The 19,597-nt window shown below is 44.1% G+C and overlaps 1 protein-coding gene across 3 annotated transcripts in view; it reads left to right on the plus strand.

Annotated features, from left to right (window-relative positions):
- The first annotated feature begins 337 nt into the window (after positions 1 to 337).
- Positions 338 to 19,597, plus strand: part of FLT3 (fms related receptor tyrosine kinase 3) — a 69,679-nt gene continuing 50,419 nt past the window's right edge. Inside the window, exons 1-2 of one of the 3 annotated variants that reach the window (XM_086328492.1) lie at positions 338 to 476; positions 16,999 to 17,117. In XM_086328492.1, coding sequence (XP_086184618.1) covers positions 17,013 to 17,117 — 105 coding nt within the window. In that variant the 5' untranslated portion in view covers positions 338 to 476; positions 16,999 to 17,012. Of the gene's footprint in view, positions 477 to 1,172; positions 1,464 to 16,998; positions 17,118 to 19,597 lie in introns of those variants that run through there. The other 2 variants (XM_086328491.1, XM_086328493.1) reach the window with 2 other exon arrangements.

Below are 19,597 nucleotides of genomic sequence, written 5' to 3' on the forward strand. Positions count from 1 at the left end.
CGCTGAGCCACCAGGGACGCCCCAATTGTATGTATATACCATTTTTATCCATTCACTGGATTTTGTTTATCCATTAATCTATGATGGACGTGTGGGTTGCTTTCATCTTTTGGGTTTTGTTAAAAATGTTCCTAGAATATGGTTGTACAGACCATCTTTTCATCACCCTGCTTTCTGTTCCTTTGGGTATACACCCAACATTGCAATTGCTGGATCATATGGTAATTCTATTTTTAATTTTTGGAGAAACTGTCACGCTGTTTTCCACAGTGGCTGCACCACATTTCAAGTTTCTGTCATGCTCTAGGAGAGAAAATTTTCCTACTCTAGGCTACAGCTGAGGAAAAGGACTGTCTGGCCAAGAATGCACGTCAATTATCACGCTAGATTACAGCAAGATTGAAATAATGAAAAGCATGGAATCGCTAGAACTTGGAGACATTATAAGCCGCGTGGTCCATTCCACTCCATTACTGGTGAGCAAGGGGTGGGCGGGGGTGGGGGGGCGGTAAGGGGGAACTCTCAGAGGATGGATGAGTGGCTTTGTGAAGGTCAAGGGCTGGTTAAGGGAAGACTCAGAGCCAACATCCTGGGCTTTCCAATCTTCAACTTATTGCAAAGGAAATAATTTCAAGTAGAAATATTATGCAATGAAGAACAAGAATTACGAGTGCAGAAATCAAAGCCCGAGATGACCTGTGTTTTGCTTTTGTTTCTATGGCTGATGTTAGCTTCCCTGATTGCCTTGGTTGACACTGAAACCGAGCCTGTTTTTCTTGCTGCCGCTGTGGACTGCATCCTGGGCATCCTAGGAGATGGAGCAGGGCGGGGGGGACAAAGAACGTGGGTCCGCAGTTAGGATCCACCCAGCGTGGACCGCGACCCTCGGCTTGCCCGCGCGCCAGCCTGGGGCGGCCGCGTGCCGCGGGGCTGTAGCGCTCACCCTGCGGCCTCAAAGCCTCTCGCGCGCGAGGTGGACGGTGGCTGGCTTCAGCTGTCCCCACGCTCATCGAGAGGGTTCCGGGACTCCCGGCGGGGCGGGGGGTGGAGGGAGCAGGCAGCTCTGGCCATGCCTCCTCCCCGGCCGGGGGCCGCCGAGCCCCTGCGACCTCCCCGGCGGAACCGCGCCCAGTCTCCCCCTCACAGTCGGGGAGCCCCGGGCGCGGCGGAGCGCGGGCTGCGGACCACGGCGGGCACGTGGGCTCGGCCGCAGCGCTGCGCCAGGCACCGGCGCCCCGGCACAGCCCCTGCGGGTGGGGAGAGGGATGCTCCCCCCCTTTCCACTTTGCACCAGTCCGAGGGAATTTGCGGTCGGTGACGCGCATCCTTAAGCGAGCCACCTGCAGCGCGGGGCGCGCCGCGGAGGGCGGCATCGCAGGGCTGGGCCGGTGCGGCCTGGGGACCCCGGGCTCCGGAGGCCATGCCGGCGTTGGCGCGCCTGGGCGGCCGGCTGCCGCTGCTCGGTAAGGCCCCGCTCGCCCGCTCGAGCCCCCGCGGCCCCCGGCCCCCACCCAGCGCGGGCACCGGGTGCGCGCCTCCTCCGTCCCCGCCGCCGCGCGCCTCCCCGCCCCGCTCCGTCTCTCGCTCCCGCGCCCCTCCCCTCTTCCGCGCCCTCCCGACTCGCCCTGAAGTCACCCGCGGCCCCGGCCGGGCCCACCCCGCGTTCTCCTCCCGCTGGTCTCGCGTCGCCGCTCGGGCTCGGGGCCGCGGTCCCCACCGGCCGCCCCGACCCCGCGGGCGGCCTCGCCGAATCGGTGCCTGCGGGGCCCGGGCCGCCCCGCCCGTCCGCCCGCCCGGCGCGCCCGGGTTCTGGGCCAGCCGCCCGAGTCTGCGGCCCCGAGCTGGGCGCCGGGGGACCCGGACCTTGCGTGCGCCGACCCCGGTACCGCAGACTCCTGGGTGGCGTCTCCAACTCTTCTTTTGAGGTTTTGATGTCGGGAGTGAACTCTGATGGGAAAAGGCGCCCGGGTTCTCCCCAAAGCGAGTCATCTCGGGTAACGACCCCCCACCCCGCCGAATGTCGACTGGATCAATGAATAGATACTTTGGAAAATATTATGCAAACGGGATTTACATCTTAAAATACCCGCTGCCCCCTCCTCTTGTACTCGATTTTTATCCTGGCGTTAAACCCCAAGAGGCTTTTCAAGGACTCAGCTGACTGTTCCCAAATAATCTGGATAGCATAATTGTTACCGGGAAAAAAAAAATCCTCTTTAGATCCAGTTCATCTGTTTGGAAAGAGGAGAGGGTTGATTTGCGTTTAGGGTGAAGGAGGCAGAGTTTGGGGGGCCAGGAAGCCTCGGATCGTGTCCTAGTTCTGCAGCCTTGGGGGATAATCACTCACTGCCCCTGGCGGGCCTGTCGTGCTCTGTCCACGGAGGGAGTCTGGCTGTGTCTTCTCCAGCTTCCAGACCCTAGCAGTCTGTCTTGCATCTTCCGTGGTCCATGGAGAAAATACTTGCAGTATAGACGTGCAGGAATTATTTCCAGTAGCTTTTGTTTCAAATAATTCAGAATTATAGAGTTAAAACATAAGGGGGAAAAGAGTAGAAAAGCATCTTGCATTTCCTAAACATCTCTGTTAATTGGTAAATATGTACATTTTAAATGTACAGTACAATATGTTTTTCAGAGTCTATTACAAGAAGTTAGCTTTCTGTTAATGTATAACCTGAAGTGGTAAGTGGGTTTTTCAGTCACATACAAAGGCTTTGGGAAAGTATAAACATCAGTACATGCAAGTGTATATAAGCTGCATTGAATTCTTTTATATTTCAGGACAATCTCAGAAATTCCTACATCTCTCTCCAGATTTTTCTAAATGAGGCATAATTCACAGATAGAAAATATGCACACATCTTAATAGTACAACTCCATTAAGTTTTATATACACAGTGAGTGAAATGAAAGTCACTCAGTCGTGTCCGACTCTTTGCAACCCCATGGACTATACAGTCCATGGAATTCTCCAGGCCAGAATACTGGAGTGGGTAACCTTTCCTTTCTCCAAGGGATCTTCCCAGCCCAGGGATGGAACCCAGGTCTCCGGCATTGCAGGCAGATTCTTGACCAGCTGAACCACCAGGGAAGCCCTTTATATACACAGGTACCTGCCTAATCATTATTTCGTGAAGATAAAGAGCAATTCGAACTCCACCCCCTCCCCCAAGGTAGCCACTATTCTGACTTTTTTTAGAGAGGAAAAAAAGTGGTTTGAATTTTATTAGAATCACACTGGTTTAGTCACATTTACTATTCTGACCTCTGATTCCATGGTTTTTCCTGTTTTTTTGAACTACATGTAAACCAAACCATTATTATGTTTCTTTTTTTAATGTCCAGTTTCTTTCACTCAGCATTGTGATTATGAGATTCAACTTTGTTCTTAATAACTGTGGTTTTTTGTTTTTGTTTTTGTTTTCAATTGCTAGGTGCTATTTCCTTAGTATGACTAGACTATGCAATCTATCCATTCTATTGTTGAAGAACACTTTGTGTGTCTCCAATTTTGTGTAGTGAAGAGTATAAGACTGCTGTGAGTACTCTTTTACATGGTTGGGGACAGAAATACTCATTTCTCTTTGGATGATACCCTCAAATCAAATTCCTAGATTGTAGAGAAAGGCACATGTCAGTTTTGGTAGATATTGTCCAGCAGTTTTCTGAAGTGGTTGCACCAGTTTGCCTTCCCGCTAACAGCGTATGGAGCTCCTTGTCACATCTTTGCCAAGACTTGCCATTACAGACTTCCTTGAATGAAGCAACATAAAGTGAGAGGCTAAAAAACAAGGACTTTAAATGTTAAAAAAAAGCTCTAACTACATTGAATTATCAGATGCCATTCCCATTTCCCTTATACTGTAAGGTCTACCTTTCAAGAAGAATGATTAGGTTTTCTAAGTAGTGCTTAAAGAGTGGACACAGACTCTTCATGGCCCTAATTGCATTCTGTACTGATCATAGCTAGGAGCAAGATTTCAGGATCTCAGTAACTGTGATAACTGTTTCTGTCATTAGTGTCAGGAAATTCATATTCAGAGCTTTGACCTCCACATTTAGTTGACATCCTTTGATCTTGATGCTTATCTTACTTTGTTTGCTTGTGACCTGGTAGCCTAAGGGGAACCAACTCAGAAGGAGGTAGACAGAAGGGATGCCCAGTAAAGTTTGGATTGGATGGGGACACCAGACCTGGTGACCTGGTGTTAAGATACCCTTTCATCCTAAAAGCCTCATTCTAATCCATGCTATCCTTCAAGTTTAGACTGGCTGTTCATTTCTTCTTGGTTACTTCGAATGGATCTATAGTAAATTATCCTCTTAGGTTTCATTATTAACTACTTGGCTCCACTTTTTATAACTAAGGCACTTTCATTAACCCTTTAGTTATCAGTAAAGATTTCGTTCTTGTTGAAGTTTCCTGTTGCTTAACTGAAGAACAGTTAGGTAATGAGATCTTAAGTATGGGAGAGGAAGACATTTATATTCCAGGGGGGTAAAAAGATGAAGAGGGAGCCTCCATGAGGAAGAAAAAGAAATTTATTTGACAAACTTTTATTGAACACCTATTTCAGTGCTAGGCACCGTGAGGGTACAAAGATGAAAAAGATGGGAACGGGGGAACTTACATATAAATAGTTAATTCAATTCTATTTTAAAAATGCATGGTCATTGCCTTTCTCCAAGAAAACATTTCAGCACAAAGTTTGCTTTCAGTTGTTTAAACCTTCCAATACAGTTGTCATGATCCATAGATATCTGTAGGAGAAAAATAGCGTGAATCCCAAGATTTTCGTTGCCTGCTGCTGCTGCTGCTAAGTCACTTCAGTCGTGTCTGACTCTTTGTGACCCCACAGATGGCAGCCCACTAGGCTCCCGTCCCTGGGATTCTCCAGGCAAGAACACTGGAGTGGGTTGCCATCTCCTTCTCCAATGCATGAAAGTGAAAAGTGAAAGTGAAGTCGCTCAGTTGTGTCCGACTCTTAGCGACCCCATGGACTGCAGCCCACCAGGCTCCTCCGTCCATGGGATTTTCCTGGCAAGAGTACTGGAGTGGGGTGCCATCGGCTTCTCCATTTTGTAGCCTAAGACTACTTAAACATGGATATTACTGGATTTAATGGTTGTGAGGATGAAAAGACTCTTCCATTTGAAATTTTTAAAATGGACTGTTCCAGAATGAAATATGGCCATTTATTTTTTTAAGATTCTAGGAAGAAGCAATTTTCCAAATGGTTCTTTGAACAAATTTGTTGGCTGCATTTTCCTCCCCAGAGAGCATCCCGGCTCAATTGAGAAGCCCACAGGATGGCTCAGCTTCATGACTTTCTCTGCAATTCCTTTTATTCCCCTCATCTTTTTCATCCTCTAATGAAACTCAGGAAGCGATGTGACAAGAGCCCTTGTCAGTGTTCAAGATTGTGATCTCTCTGAATCTTCAAATAGCCACCAGATATTGCCTTAATCTTTGGGTCAAGATTCTGATTTGGTTTAAAAAAAATAATAATCTCAAAAGTATTGTATTTTATCATTGTTCTTGATTTTGAAAAGGACCTTGAAGAGGAGAGGAATAAGAACTTGGGGGAGGGAAATCGAGGGGCTGGAAACTAGCTTGGCCTCATTTTTAATTTGCTTAGCTTGTTCTTGCCACGATGCTGTACCCTTTGCTATTCACTCCAAAATAGCAAAGTCTTGTGAATCTCACAAGACTGAATAAAGCTTTTGGTTTTCATCAAGATGATTTTGTGATCTTATTATTTTTCAAATATTGATTTCCAAAAATGTCTTAGCTTTATCTTAGGTGGCCATAGTTCTATGGCTGAGGGTTTTTCTGTTGTTTGGGGGTCTGTGAGATTTATGTATATGTGATTGAATTACCTCTATGGCTAGATCATCCTTAAGTCTTCAAGTGATAATAGCTTTTGTAGAACCCTCTGATGATCGTTAGTTGGAATCACGCAATTCTGTTCAATGGGTCCCATCACATGTAGAGGAAATTTAAAAATAATATAAAGTACACACACACTGTTCTTTTGTGGCTAGAGGAATTGCATAAGATCCAAAAGAGGAACTATTATTATTTTTTTAGGTTAAACAGTAAAAGTATTTTTTCACTGCTGTCATTGTAAGTCCATTGGTAGCCAAGAATCTGCCATAAAATTATTTGCAGCCTACTTTAAAACAGGATATTGTCATTATTTCTTTAAACCATTATGTTTTTTAAAACTTTGATTTATTTTTTTTGGCTGTGCTGGATCTTCCTTGCTGCTCGGGCTTTTTTTCTTGAGTTGCAGCTATGCTCTAGTTGTGGCTGCACGGGCTTCTCATCACCATGGCTTCTTTTGCTCTAAAGCTCGGACTCTAGGCGCTTGAGTTCAGTACTCGTGGCAGTGGGCTCAGTGGTTGTGGCTCCCGGGCTCTAGAATACTGACTCAGTAGTTGCAGAGCAGGGTCTTAGCTGCTCCTCCACACGTGGGTCCTTCCCAGATTAAGGATTGAACCCGTGTCTCCTGCAGATTCTTGACCACCAAGTTACCAGAGAAGCCCGAAACCAGTGTGTTTTGATTGTTACATACCCATTGAATTCAGTCTTCCCTGCTTTGCTATTTGAGTTACAATGTTCCTAATATTAGGGGTTCTGTTCTTGGAGATGATGCAGTTGAATATGTTAGGGTGAGCAACACAGTCAGAAAACCTGAGTTCTTTATTCTGGCCAGAAATGTCTCTGCACTTAAGCTCCTCATTTGTGGAAGGGAGATAAGCAATATCTTACCGCTTCATCAGATAATACCTGTAGAGTGCAGCTTCATCCCCTGTCAGACAGGTGCTTTGCAGAAAGAGAGATGCCTCAAGTTGGAAGGAATCGTCAGGATTTAGTTACATGGTTTCTCTCCTTGCCTTCTTGGACCCTTGGGAGCACCATGTGGGCCAGCCAGGTGCCACATAGTTCAGATTCCTGCTCACAGTCTAATGTTGGGGGTGTTGGTGGCACAGGGTAAGCATGTAAAAGGAAAACTGCGGTGTAATTTTAGAAATAAGGACCGAGGTTGAGCCTCCAACACAGACTGAGAAAAGCAGGCAAGGCTTCCCAGAAGAGGTGATGTCAAGTCTTGATTAGAAAGTTAAGACTTAGGTGCCTCCCTAGTGGTCCAGTGACTGAGGTTTAGTGCTCCCAATGCAGAGGCCCCAGGTTTAATCCCGGGTTGGGGAACTAGATCCTACATGCCACGACCAACTGTTCACATGCCCCAACTAAGATCCAGCACAGCCAAGTAAATAAATAAAAGAAAGGTAAGGCTTGACAGGCGAAGGGGAGAATAAGGACTTTCCAGGCAAACAGGACAGTGAAGAGAACAGTAGAGAAGTCAGAATCACGGAGCAGACGGACTCCATAATTCGTCCTGAGTTGCTGAGGCACAATGTAAAAGGCCCCCAGGATCAGGGAATTCTCATCTACGAAGGTGTCAACTCAGAAAATGAAGCCTGTTCAATGGGTAGCTTCCAGAGGCTCAGATGTGTGTGATGTGTAAGGAGTGTTTTAGTGGTGTGATAAAGGACCTGGATGTTCTCCTGTGGCCCAAGAGTCTCTGGAGGGAATTCAGGGGATCCATTGTGTCCTTTGGGGTGTGTGTGTATTGTGTGTATATGTGTGTGTATGTGTTTGTATATTGTGTGTGTGTGTGTATGTCTCTGTGTGTATTGTGTGTATGTGTGTATATATTGTGTTTGTGTGTATATGTGTGTTTGTGTGTATGTGTATGTATTGTGTGTGTATTGTGTTCATGTGTGTATTGGTGTGTTATGTGTATGAATGTATGTGTATATATTGTGTGTGTTTGTGTATGTGTGTGTATTGTGTGTGTATGTGTGTGTATATCGTGTGTGTGTATTGTATGTGTTTGTGTGTGTGTATTGGTGTGTTATGTGTATGAATGTATGTGTATATTGTGTGTGTGTGTGTGTATAGTGTGTGTGTGTTTGTGTGTGTGTGAGGGTTAATTGCTTTCATCAGATTTTTCAGTGTGGTCTGTGTCTCAAGAAGGGTAAGGACCAGTGCTGTAGGCTGTTTAGGGTTTGAAGGCAAGGAGTGACAGCATGTCGGAGCACTGACATGTACTCCAGAAGGACAGTTTTGGGGTCTGTGTCGAGGATGGATGTCAGGCAGACAAGACATGGCAGAGAGGACAGCGAGGAAGCAGTTGGCAGTCGGCCAGGCCAGACGCGACAAGGACTGGAGTTGGGGCAGTGGTGGAAGAGAGGCAGGGCCATGCAGAGATGTGGGGATTATCCGGAGGTCAAAATGTCATGGCTTGGCAGCTGCCTGGATGATGGGAAGTGGGGGAGAGGGAGCAGTTGAAAGTGACTTCTGGCTTTGGGGACAGTGGGTGTGCTGGCACTAACAGAGGAGGGGGTGGGGGGGGGAGAAAGGGGGGAGTTCAGTCTGACTGTAAGGTTCCTGGGGGCCACCCAGATATATAGCCGTACACATAGGAGGTATGGATTTGAAACTCCTGAGCAAATGGACTGTCGTTTATTAAAATCATGAGAAAGAGCAGAGACTGGCGAGATGACAGCGATGAGAGTGTCCCAGGTGCAAAGAAGAGCACACAAGTCTCCTTCCCTGGACTCACACTGACCACTCCTGGCTCCGCTGGCCTCCATGTATATGGGATGGGAGAGTTCCCCACACCAAGCAGTTCTTGGGAACCAATTGGATGTCCTACAGTTTAACTCAATTCTGACACTCTCTCCCCGGAGATAGCATCAGATCCCACAGGTTAAGGGCTCAGATGTCAGTGTCAAGTCCAGGTTGCCACCAGCACAGGCTGTAAGTCAGAGGTTCCCAGGACCCCCTCCTTGACTTTGATGACTTTGCTGGAACAGCTCACAGAATTCAGAAAAACAATTTGCTTGCTAGATTACCGTTTTATGATGAAAGGATATAACTCCAGGATAGCCAGGTGGAAGAGATACAGAGGGCAAGGCAAGCGGTGTGGGGAGGGCTCGGAATGTCATCCAGTTCACCAATCCGGAAGCTCACTGGATCTCTCAGTTCAAGAATTGTTATAGAGTTTAATTAGCACACTTCCCTCCCTGTTTGCCCACGGGTCAGCTTTCAGCCTCACCCCTCCAACCTCTGGATCTTTCTTGGGACAACCCCCTGGCTCCTGGGGCTGCAGAGGCACCCCGCCCTAAGTCACCTTGTTAGCATAAACTCTGGAGTGCCCAGAAGGGGCTCATTGTGAGTAACAACAGACACCCCTGTTGCTCAGGAAGTTCTAAGTATTTTAGGAGCTTTGTGCCAGGAAAGAGTGCTTCCTAGGTGGTGCAGTGGTAAAGAACCCACCTGCCAACGCAGGTTCAATCCCTGGGTTGGGAAGATCCCCCAGAGGTGGAAATGGCAACTCACTCCAGTATTCTTGCCTGGAGAATCCTATGGACAGAGGATCCCCGGGGGCTACAGTCTATGGGGTAACAAAGAATCAGACACGACTGAGCATGCATGCATGGTCTGGGAAAGACCAAATACATTTTGATCTAAAGCCAAGTATATTTATTATACCTCATGGGTCTACTGCCCTCTTTTACCAAATGAGAAAAGTGAGACCCAAAGAGGTCAAATGACTTGCTGAAGTTCGGGGTTATCACAGCAGGTAACTGACTCCTAAAACACCTGGCTCTGAAAGCCAATGGGACTTGTGTCCAAGAGACCCTAGCAAACAAAGAAACAGTTTGTAAAGGGTTTGCAAAGACTCCTTGTGACTATACCCGCAGGCTCAGTGCTGAGGCAACAGACAGAAACAGCCTTCTCCCAGTCTTTTCCTTAAACAGGCCTATTTAAAAACAAACAAAAAAAAACTTTTATTGAAGTATAGTTGGTTTACAATGCTGTAGCAGTTTCTAGTGAACAGCAAAGCAATTCAGTTATACATACGTGTATATACATATTCTTTTTCAGATTTTTTCCACTATAGGTTATTATAAGACAATGAATATAGTTCCCTCTACTATACAATACAGCCTTGTTGTTTTTCTCCTTTATATATAGCAGTGTGTATCTGTTAATCCCAAGCTCCTAATTTATCCCTAGCCCAGCCTTCATCTTTGGTAACAATACTTTGTTTTCTGTGTCTGAGTCTGTTTGTTTTGTAAATGAGTTCATTTGTACCATTTTTTGGATTCCACATGTAAGTGATGCCATGTGATATTTGTCTCCCACCGTCTCATACTTCACTTAATATGATAATCACTGGGTCCATCCATGTTGCTGCAAATGGCATTATTTCATTCTTTTTTATGGCTAAGTAATGTTCCATTGTATATGTATACCTCATCTTTATCTGTTTCTCTGTCGATGGGCATTTAGGTTGCTTATGTGTCTTGGCTATTGTAAATAGTGCTCCTATGAACATTAGGCTGAATGTATCTTTTTGAATGATCATTTTGTCCGGATATATGCCCAGGAGTAGGATTGCGGGATCATACGATCACTCTGGTTTTTGTTTTTGGCCATTCCATGCAGCTTGCAGAATCTCAGTCCTCCAACCAGGCATCAAACCCAGGCTCCTGACAGTGGAAGCATGGAGTCCTAACCCTGGACCACCGGAGCATTCCCTCTATTTTTATTTTTTTAACTAACCTCCATACTGTTCTCCATGGTGGCTGTACCAATTTATATTCCCACCAACAGTATAGAGGGGTCCCCTTTTCTCCATACCCGCTCCAGCATTTATTATTTGTAGACTTTTTGATGATGGCCATTCTGATGGGTGTGAGATGATACTTCAGTGAAGTTTTGATTCACATTTCTCTAATAATTAGCGATGTTGAGCATCTTTTCATGTGCCTATTGACCATCTCTACATTCTCTTTGAACAAATGCCTATTTAGGTCTTCTGCCCATTTTTGATGCTTTTTCAAGAGGTCCGTTTTCAACCTAATTTAACATACATCTAGGAACTGACTGCAATTCTCCCTGAGCCTGAGGAGGCTGGATGCACCATTTACACATTTGCCCTCTGGTATCTCTCTGAAAGGAGCTTATACATGTGTCTAAAACCATGGCCTTTGTGACTGCCACCCAGAGGACACATTCCTTGATCTGGTGGCCAGCAGGACTTGCATTTGTGGGTCCCACTGGTCTGTAGTGAACAAAGAAACAGTTATTAACTGACTATCCTTTAGGGCTCAGTGCAGAGAAAGCAGACAAACACTAGCTCCCATTCTTTCCCTGAAAGAGGTCTGCTTGTGTATTTTAAAAGCCACTGCCTGAGAGTTCAGCTTCACTGTGCATCTAGGTACTAACTGAAATCTTCCCTTTGTTGTTGTTGTTTTTCAGTCGCTAAGTTGTGTCTGACTCTGAGACCCCTTGGACTATAGCACACCAGGCTTTCCTGTCCTTCACTATTTCCAGAGTTTACTCACACTCATGTCCGTTGACGCAGTGATGCCATCCAACCGTCTCGTCCTGTCAGCCCCTTCTCCTCCTGCCCTCAGTCTTTCCCAGCATCAGGGTCTTTTCTAGTGAGTTCTTCTCATCAGGTGGCCAAAGTACTGGATCTTCAGCTTCAGCATCCGTCCTTCCAATGAATAGTCAGGGTTGATTTCCTTTAGGATGGACTGGTTTGATCTCCCTGTGGTCCAAGGGACTCTCAAGAGTCTTTGCCAGCACCACAATTCAAAAACATCAGTTCTTCAGCACTCAGCCTTTTTTATGCTCCAGCTTTCGCATCCATACATGACTACTGGAAAAACCATGGCTTTGACTATATGGACCTCTGTCAGCAAAATGATGTCTCTGCTTTTTAATATGCTGTCTAGATTTGTCATAGCATCCAAGGAGCTATCGCCTTTTAATTTTGTAGCTGCAGTCACTGTTCCCAGTGATTTTGGAGCCCAAGAAAATAAAGTCTCCTCCCCTTTAGGACACGGGCAAATCATGACACATCCTTACTACTGGGAGCCAATAAGCACAAAAAAGGTAATTTAAGAAACTACCAAGAACTCCTTATTGCCAAATTCAGCCTGAAATTGAAGAAAGTAGGGATAACCACTAGACCATTCAGATATGACCTAAATGAAATCCCTTATACAGTGGAAGTGAGAAATAGATTTAAGGGACTAGATCTGATAGATAGAGTGCCTGATGAACTATGGACTGAGGTTTGTGACATTGTACAGGAGACAGGGATCAAGACCATTCCCATGGAAAAGAAATGCAAAAAAGCAAAATGGCTGTCTGAGGAGGCCTTACAAATAGCTGTGAAAAGAAGAGAAGTGAAAAGCAAAGGAGAAAAGGAAAGATGTAAGCATCTGAATGCAGAGTTCCAAAGAATAGCAAGGAGAGATAAGAAAGCCTTCCTCAGCAATCAATGCAAAGAAATAGAGGAAAACAACAGAATGGGAAAGACTAGAAATCTCTTCAAGAAAATTAGAGATCCCAAGGGAACATTTCATGCAACGATGGGTTCGATAAAGGACATAAATGGTATGACCTAACAGAAGCAGAAGATATTAAGAAGAGGTGTCAAGAATACACAGAAGAACTGTACAAAAAAGATCTTCACCACCCAGATAATCACGATGGTGTGATCACTCACCTAGAGCCAGACATCCTCCAGTGTGAAGTCAAGTGGGCCTTAGAAAGCATCATTATGAACAAAGCTAGTGGAGGTGATGGAATTCCAGTTGAGCTATTTCAAATCCTGAAAGATGATGCTGTGAAAGTGCTGCACTCAATATGCCAGCAAATTTGGAAAACTCAGCAGTGGCCACAGGACTGGAAAAGGTCCATTTTCATTCCAATCCCAAAGAAAGGCAATGCCAAAGAATGCTCAAACTACCGCACAATTGCACTCATCTCACATGCTAGTAAAGTATTGCTCAAAATTCTCCAAGTCAGACTTCAGCAGTACATGAAACATGAACTTCCAGATGTTCAAGATGGTTTTAGAAAAGGCAGAGGAACCAGAGATCAAATTGCCAACATCCACTGGATCATCAAAAAAGCAAGAGAGTTCCAGAAAAACATCTATTTCTGCTTTATTGACTATGCCAAAGCCTTTGACTGTGTGGATCACAATAAACTGTGGAAAATTCTGAAAGAGATGGGAATACCAGACTACCTGACCTGCCTTTTGAGAAACCCATATACAGGTCAGGAAGCAACAGTTAGAACTGGACATGGAACAACAGACTGGTTCCAAATAGGAAAAGGAGTACTTCAAGGCTGTATATTGTCACCCTGCTTATTTAACTTCTATGCAGAGTACATCATGAGAAACACTGGGCTGGAAGAAGCACAAGCTGGAATCAAGATTGCCGGGAGAAATATCAGGAACCTCAGATATGCAGATGACACCACCCTTATGGCAGAAAGTGAAGAGGAAGTAAAATACCTCTTGATGAAAGTGAAAGAGGAGAGGGAAAAAGTTGGCTTAAAGCTCAACATTCAGAAAACAAAGATCATGGCATCCGGTCCCATCACTTCATGGCAAATAGATGGGGAAACAGTGGAAACAGTGTCAGACTATTTTTCTGGGCTCCAAAATCACTGCAGATGGTGATTGCAACCATGGAATTAAAAGACGCTTACTCCTTGGAAGGAAAGTTATGACCAACCTAGATAGCATATTCAAAAGCAGAGACATTACTTTGCCAACAAAGGTCTGTCCAGTCAAGGCTATGGTTTTTCCAGTGGTCATGTGAGAGTTGGACTGTGAAGAAGGCTGAGTGCCGAAGAATTGATGCTTTTGAACTGTGGTGTTGGAGGAGACTCTTGAGAGTCCCTTGGACTGCAAGGAGATCCAACCAGTCCATTCTAAAGGAGATCAGTCCTGGGTGTTCTTTAGAAGGACTGATGCTGAAGCTGAAACTCCAGTACTTTGGCCACCTCATGTGAAGAGTTGACTCATTGGAAAAGACCCTGATGCTGGGAGGGATTGGGGGCAGGAGGAGAAGGGGATGACAAAGGATGAGATAGCTGGATGGCATCACAGACTCGATGGACATGAGTTTGGGTGAACTCCGGGAGTTAGTGATGGACAGGGAGGCCTGGCATGCTGCAGTTCATGGGGTTGCAAAGAGTCGGACATGACTGAATGACTGAACTGAACTGAACTGAACCAAGAACTAAGCCTGGGTGGACGGATAAGATTTCTTCTACAAGAGGCTATTCTGTGAAGACTGGGATAATATGGCTTTTTATCTAATCCACAGAAACCAACATAGATAATCAAAGATGATGAAGAAAGAAAGGAGCGTGTTTCAAACAAAAGAATAAGATAAAACTCCAGAAACAAACCTTAGTGAAATGGAGATAAGTGATTTACCTGTAAAAAGTTCAAAATAGGACTTCCCTGGTGGTCCACTGGTTAAGAATCCCCTTGCCAAAGCAGAAGGTGTGGGTTCCATTCCTGGTTCGGGAAGATTCCACGTGCTGTAAGGCAACTGAGCCCATGTGTCACAACCACTACTGAGCCCGCACTCTAGAGCCTGCATGATCCAACAAGAGAAGCCACTGCAATGAGAAGTTTGATAACCATGACTGGAGAGTAGCCTCCACTCTCTGCAACAAGACAAAGCCCACAGGCAGCGAAGAAGACCCAGCGCAGCCAAAAATAAATAAATAAATAGTTGTTTTTTAGAAAAGAGTTCAAACTAACAGTCATAAACATGCTCACTGATGCTCCCTGAGAACAATACATGAATAAAGTGAGAATTTCCACAGAGAGAGAAAGCTTAAGAAGAATGCTGCTGCTACTGCTGCTAAGTCACTTCAGTCATGTCCGACTCTTAGCGACCCCACAGACTGCAGCCTACCAGGCTCCTCCGTCCATGGGATTTTCCAAGCAAGATTACTGGAGTAGGGTGCCATTGCCTTCTCCGTAAGAAGAATACAATAACTGAAAAATTCAGAAAAGGAGTTCACCAACCAACTAGATGTGGTGGAAGAATTACTGAGATCAAAGACAGAGCAGTGGAATTGATCCAATCAGAGGAGCAATAAGGGAAAAAAGAAAAGAGTGAAGACAGTTTAAGGAACTTAAGAGATACCATCACACTAAACTAATAGTCATTATAGGGGTCCCAAAAGATGAAGAGAAAGAGAAAGAGCACAATAATTATTCAAAGAGATAATGGCTGAAAAATCCCCTCATCTGGGCATAAGCAACAGACATCCAGGTCCAAGAAGTCCAGAGACTTCCAGATAAGATGAATGTGAAGAGACCTACTGAGACACGTTATAGATACTGTCAGAAACTAAAGACAAGGAGAAGATCTTAAAGGCAGCAAGAAGGAAAACAGCGGAGCCTCTGTAGTACTATCAGCAGATTTTTCAGCAGAGACTTTGTAGGCCAGAAAGGAATGGCATTACATATGTGAAATGCTAAAAGAAAAAAAACAGCTACCAAGAATACCTGGGAGGAGGGTTCAGGATGGGGAACACAGGTATACCTGTGGCGGATTCATTTTGATATTTGGCAAAACTAATACAATATTGTAAAGTTTAAAAATAAAATAAAATTTAAAAATTAAATAAATAAAATAAAGAAGTAAAAGCTCAAAAAAATAAATAAAAATAAAAATACTTATTGATTTTATTTATTTGGCTGTGTTGGGTCTTAGTTGAAGCATGCAGGATCTTTTCCATTGCAGTGCATGGATTCTCTGATTGTAGTGTGTGGGCTCAGTAGTTGTGGTACGTGGACTCCAGAGTGCACTGGCTTCCGTGGAGGGGCTAGCAGGCTTAGCTGCTCCAAGGCACGTGGGATCTGCCCAAACCAGAAATCAAACCTGTGTCCCCTGTATTGGCTGGTGGATTCTTAACCGCTGGGCCACCTGGGAAGTTCCTAATCAGTTTTAAAGACACACGCAGACTAAAAGTAAAGGGATGGAAAAAGATACTGCATGCTCATGGAAACCAAAAGTAGAGATATCTATACTTACCTCAGACGAAATAGACTTTAGCCAAAGACTGTCATAAGAGGTAAAAATGGTCACCCAATAGAGAATATGACATGTATAAATATTTATGCACCTGCCATAGGAGCACCTAAAGAAATTAAGCAAATGCTAACAGACCTGAAGGGAGAAATAACAATGCAACAACACAAAGGGACCTCAGTACCCCAGTTTCAACAAAGGATAGATCATCTAGACATAAAATCAGTAAGGAAACATCGGACTTAAACTACGTGTTAGACTAGGTGGACCTAGCAGACATTTACAGAACATGCCATCTAACAGCAGTGAATATACAGTCTTCTCAAGCTCACTCGGAACATTCTCCAGGATATTTCTGATCACAGTGGTGTGAAACCAGAACTCAGCTACAAGAAGAAAACTGGGAAATTCAAAATTATGTGATGATAAAACAGCATTTGCACGTTTTGTATCTCTATGTCACGTTTTGGTAATTCTCACAATATTTCAAATGTTTTCACTATTATTATAGTTGTTTTGGTGATCTTTGATCAGTGATCTTTGATGTTAGAACTACAATTCACTGAAGGCTCAGATGATGGTTAGCATTTTTTAGCAAGAAAGTATGTTTTAGTTAAGGTATACACATTGTATTCTTGGGTATAATGCTGTTATAAGCTTAAAAGGCTACACTGTACCATAAATGTAACTTGTATATGCACCAGGAAACCATAAAGAAGAAAAAAATGGCTGGTATACAAATAACCAGTCTTCAGTTGCACTAGCCTCACTTCAAATGCTTAATGCTAAATGCAGCTAAGGACCACCCTGTTGAACTGCACAGATAAGGAATATTTCCATCACCCAAGAATGTTCCCTTGGAAAACACTGCTCTAAGGACCTCTGCTCAAGATTGATAGTAAGACTTGCCTTTTGTGAAATTATACTTCCTGCATGCTTTCCTGTTGGCCACTTTCCCTTGATTACATTTTGTTTAATTGTAAGATGAATACATATTTTCTTTTTAAGGTGTGCATGTATCAACATCACTGCCTTTGTTTGCTTTCACAGTTGTTTTTTCCACAATGATATTCCAGACTATTACAAATCAAGATCTGCCTGAGATCAAGTGTGTTTTAATCAACCATGGAAACAATGATTCATCAGTGAGGACATCATCAAATCCCATGGTAAAGTAATAGTAAAATTTTAGCTATTTTCTCTGGAGACCATACTTTGTAAGCTATTGAGACTTGCTATGGCTTATGAGCTTTTCTTTTTATATATTTAAGTAACTATGCATTCATGTGGGGTATTGATGAGCATCTCTACTCATTGTTACCTGGGACTCCATCCCAACAAGAGTCACATTGTCTTTGGGCTTAGATTCTGGAAGGACAGTGATACTCAGAATGAATAAGAAACAAAGATTTCCTTTTCTCCTTAAAATAAAGCCAGGCTTCTCTCTCACACCCCGAATCTCTAAATTTCCAACTGCCTCCTGGGTTTACATAAATAGATTTTTTCCATTTGCTCATTAAGACCCACCTATATAATTTACTTCATTTCTATTTCCCCAAACATCTTGTTTTAATGGATTTCTGTTTACAGCCCCATCTAGATCCTAAGCTTGAAAGCTCAGCCTCACTTTGGACTGCTTCCTTTCTCTGCCCTCACATTTGGTCAGTTACCAAGTCTTATCAATTTCTTTTCTTTCCTAGTTCTCATTTAACCACCTCATATTCTCCAGTCTCCCTGCCACTTCCCTAATTCCAGCCCTCATAGTCACAATAATATTGTAAGTGCCTTCTTCCTTCTACAGTTCAGCTCGGATAGGGCTGCCGAACTTTTCTTTTCTTTTCTTTTCTTTTTCTCAATTAATTTTGGGCTGCACCGAGTCTCTGTTGCTTTGCGTGGGCTTTCTCTGGTTGCAGAGGTCTGGGGCTGTTCTAGATGCTGTGCCCGGGCTTCCCTTGTTGTTGAGCACAGGCTCTAGGGCGCGCGGGCTCCAGCAGTTGCGGCACACAGACTTAGTTGTCCCATGGCATGTGGGATCTTCCCCACCCAGGGATCGAACCCGTGTCCCCTGCTTTGGTAGGTGGTCTGTACCCCTGAGCCACCAGGGAGGCCTCAGACTATTCTTCTTGAGGCATAGCTACATCCTTTACAGCCTGGCTTGGTCTTCTCATGACTTCAGTCGACGTGCATATCACTCCATAGACTGGCTCTGACTCCTTCAAGTTCCACCCTTGTTTTCCATTACTCTTCTTAATACTATTCAGCTAACATAGCCTAGGTGTTTACTCAAATGAAGGAAGCTTAAACGATCAAGAAACTGAAAATATTAGAAGTCTATATACAATAAAAAGTGACCATAAATTAACCAATTCTATGTTGGAGAAGACTCTTGAGAGTCCCTTGGACTGCAAGGAGATCCAACCAGTCCATTCTAAAGATCAGCCCTGGGTGTTCTTTGGAAGGAATGATGCTAAAGCTGAAACTCCAGTACTTTGGCCACCTCATGCGAAGAGTTGAGTCATTGGAAAAGACTCTGATGCTAGGAGGGATTGGGGGCAGGAGGAGAAGGGGACGACTGAGGATGAGATGGCTGGATGGCATCACCAACTCGATGGACGTGAGTTTGAGTGAACTCCGGGAGATGGTGATGGACAGGGAGGCCTGGCGTGCTGCGATTCATGGGGTCGCAAAGAGTCGGACACGACTGAGTGACTGATCTGATCTGATCTGATGGTTTTTATCCAGTTAAGGATTCATACAAAGCTATAGTTACTCTGTTTTCTTTTATAGAGTACACATAGCACAAAAGTATAGTTTGTTTGTTTATTTACTTATTTATTTGGGTTTAAATTTTTAACAGATATTGGTGTCATTAACACATTGGCTTGTTAATAACTAAGACATTTGGTGTACATGATTATTTTAGTGCAGACAAGAAAAAATTTTACTATTATTTGCTGTGATGTTTTAAACTTTTAGTGTCTTTTCAATGTGAGAAAATAGCTGCACACATTTAAGTGCTTTCTTATAAATCACAATCTTTTTAAAAAAATCCAAGATAATTGGTCTTGGTTTCTAGTATTAAGCTCTGTATTATCTTTTTTATGTAGAATAAATTGTACTCTTATGCAATATTCAGGATTGTATTAGGACCTAGTAGTTCCTAAACCACATCAAGCAACCATCCTAACTGTGGAAAAACTGAACTTTCGCCTTCCTGAAGCTGAAGGCGCTCCTTCTGGGTATTTTCCTGCTTCGATGTGAGATGGATTATCAGGGTGTCAGTGGCTTTTCTCAAAAGCAGTCTTGATTTCTTCCTTAGTTCACGGTTCTCAGATGAGACATCTTTCTAAAACTCTTATAGTTCAGAGGTTTTTTGAAGAACCAAGCACTCTTTAGTTGACAAAGCTGACCAAGGCAGCTCTAATAAATAAGCAACTCCATCCTGAGCTGTATCACAGTATAGCCTGGGATCAAAATAGGATTATTTTACTGTTTCCACAATTCACTTAATTGTTTCAAATCTGAGATTTCCCATCATTATCATTTCTGTTTGAAGATTAAGGTGGTGTGTCCTGAGTTTCTCCCCTACAAGGCTACTATTTTTCCTTTGTAGTTAAAAAGGATTGGGGGGAGATACAAATATTCTGTT

This window comes from Bos grunniens, chromosome 12 (assembly GCF_055505025.1).
Source record: "Bos grunniens cultivar Pamir isolate PY7600 chromosome 12, Bosgru_T2T1.0, whole genome shotgun sequence".
In the NCBI taxonomy this organism is placed as follows: domain Eukaryota; kingdom Metazoa; phylum Chordata; class Mammalia; order Artiodactyla; family Bovidae; genus Bos; species Bos grunniens.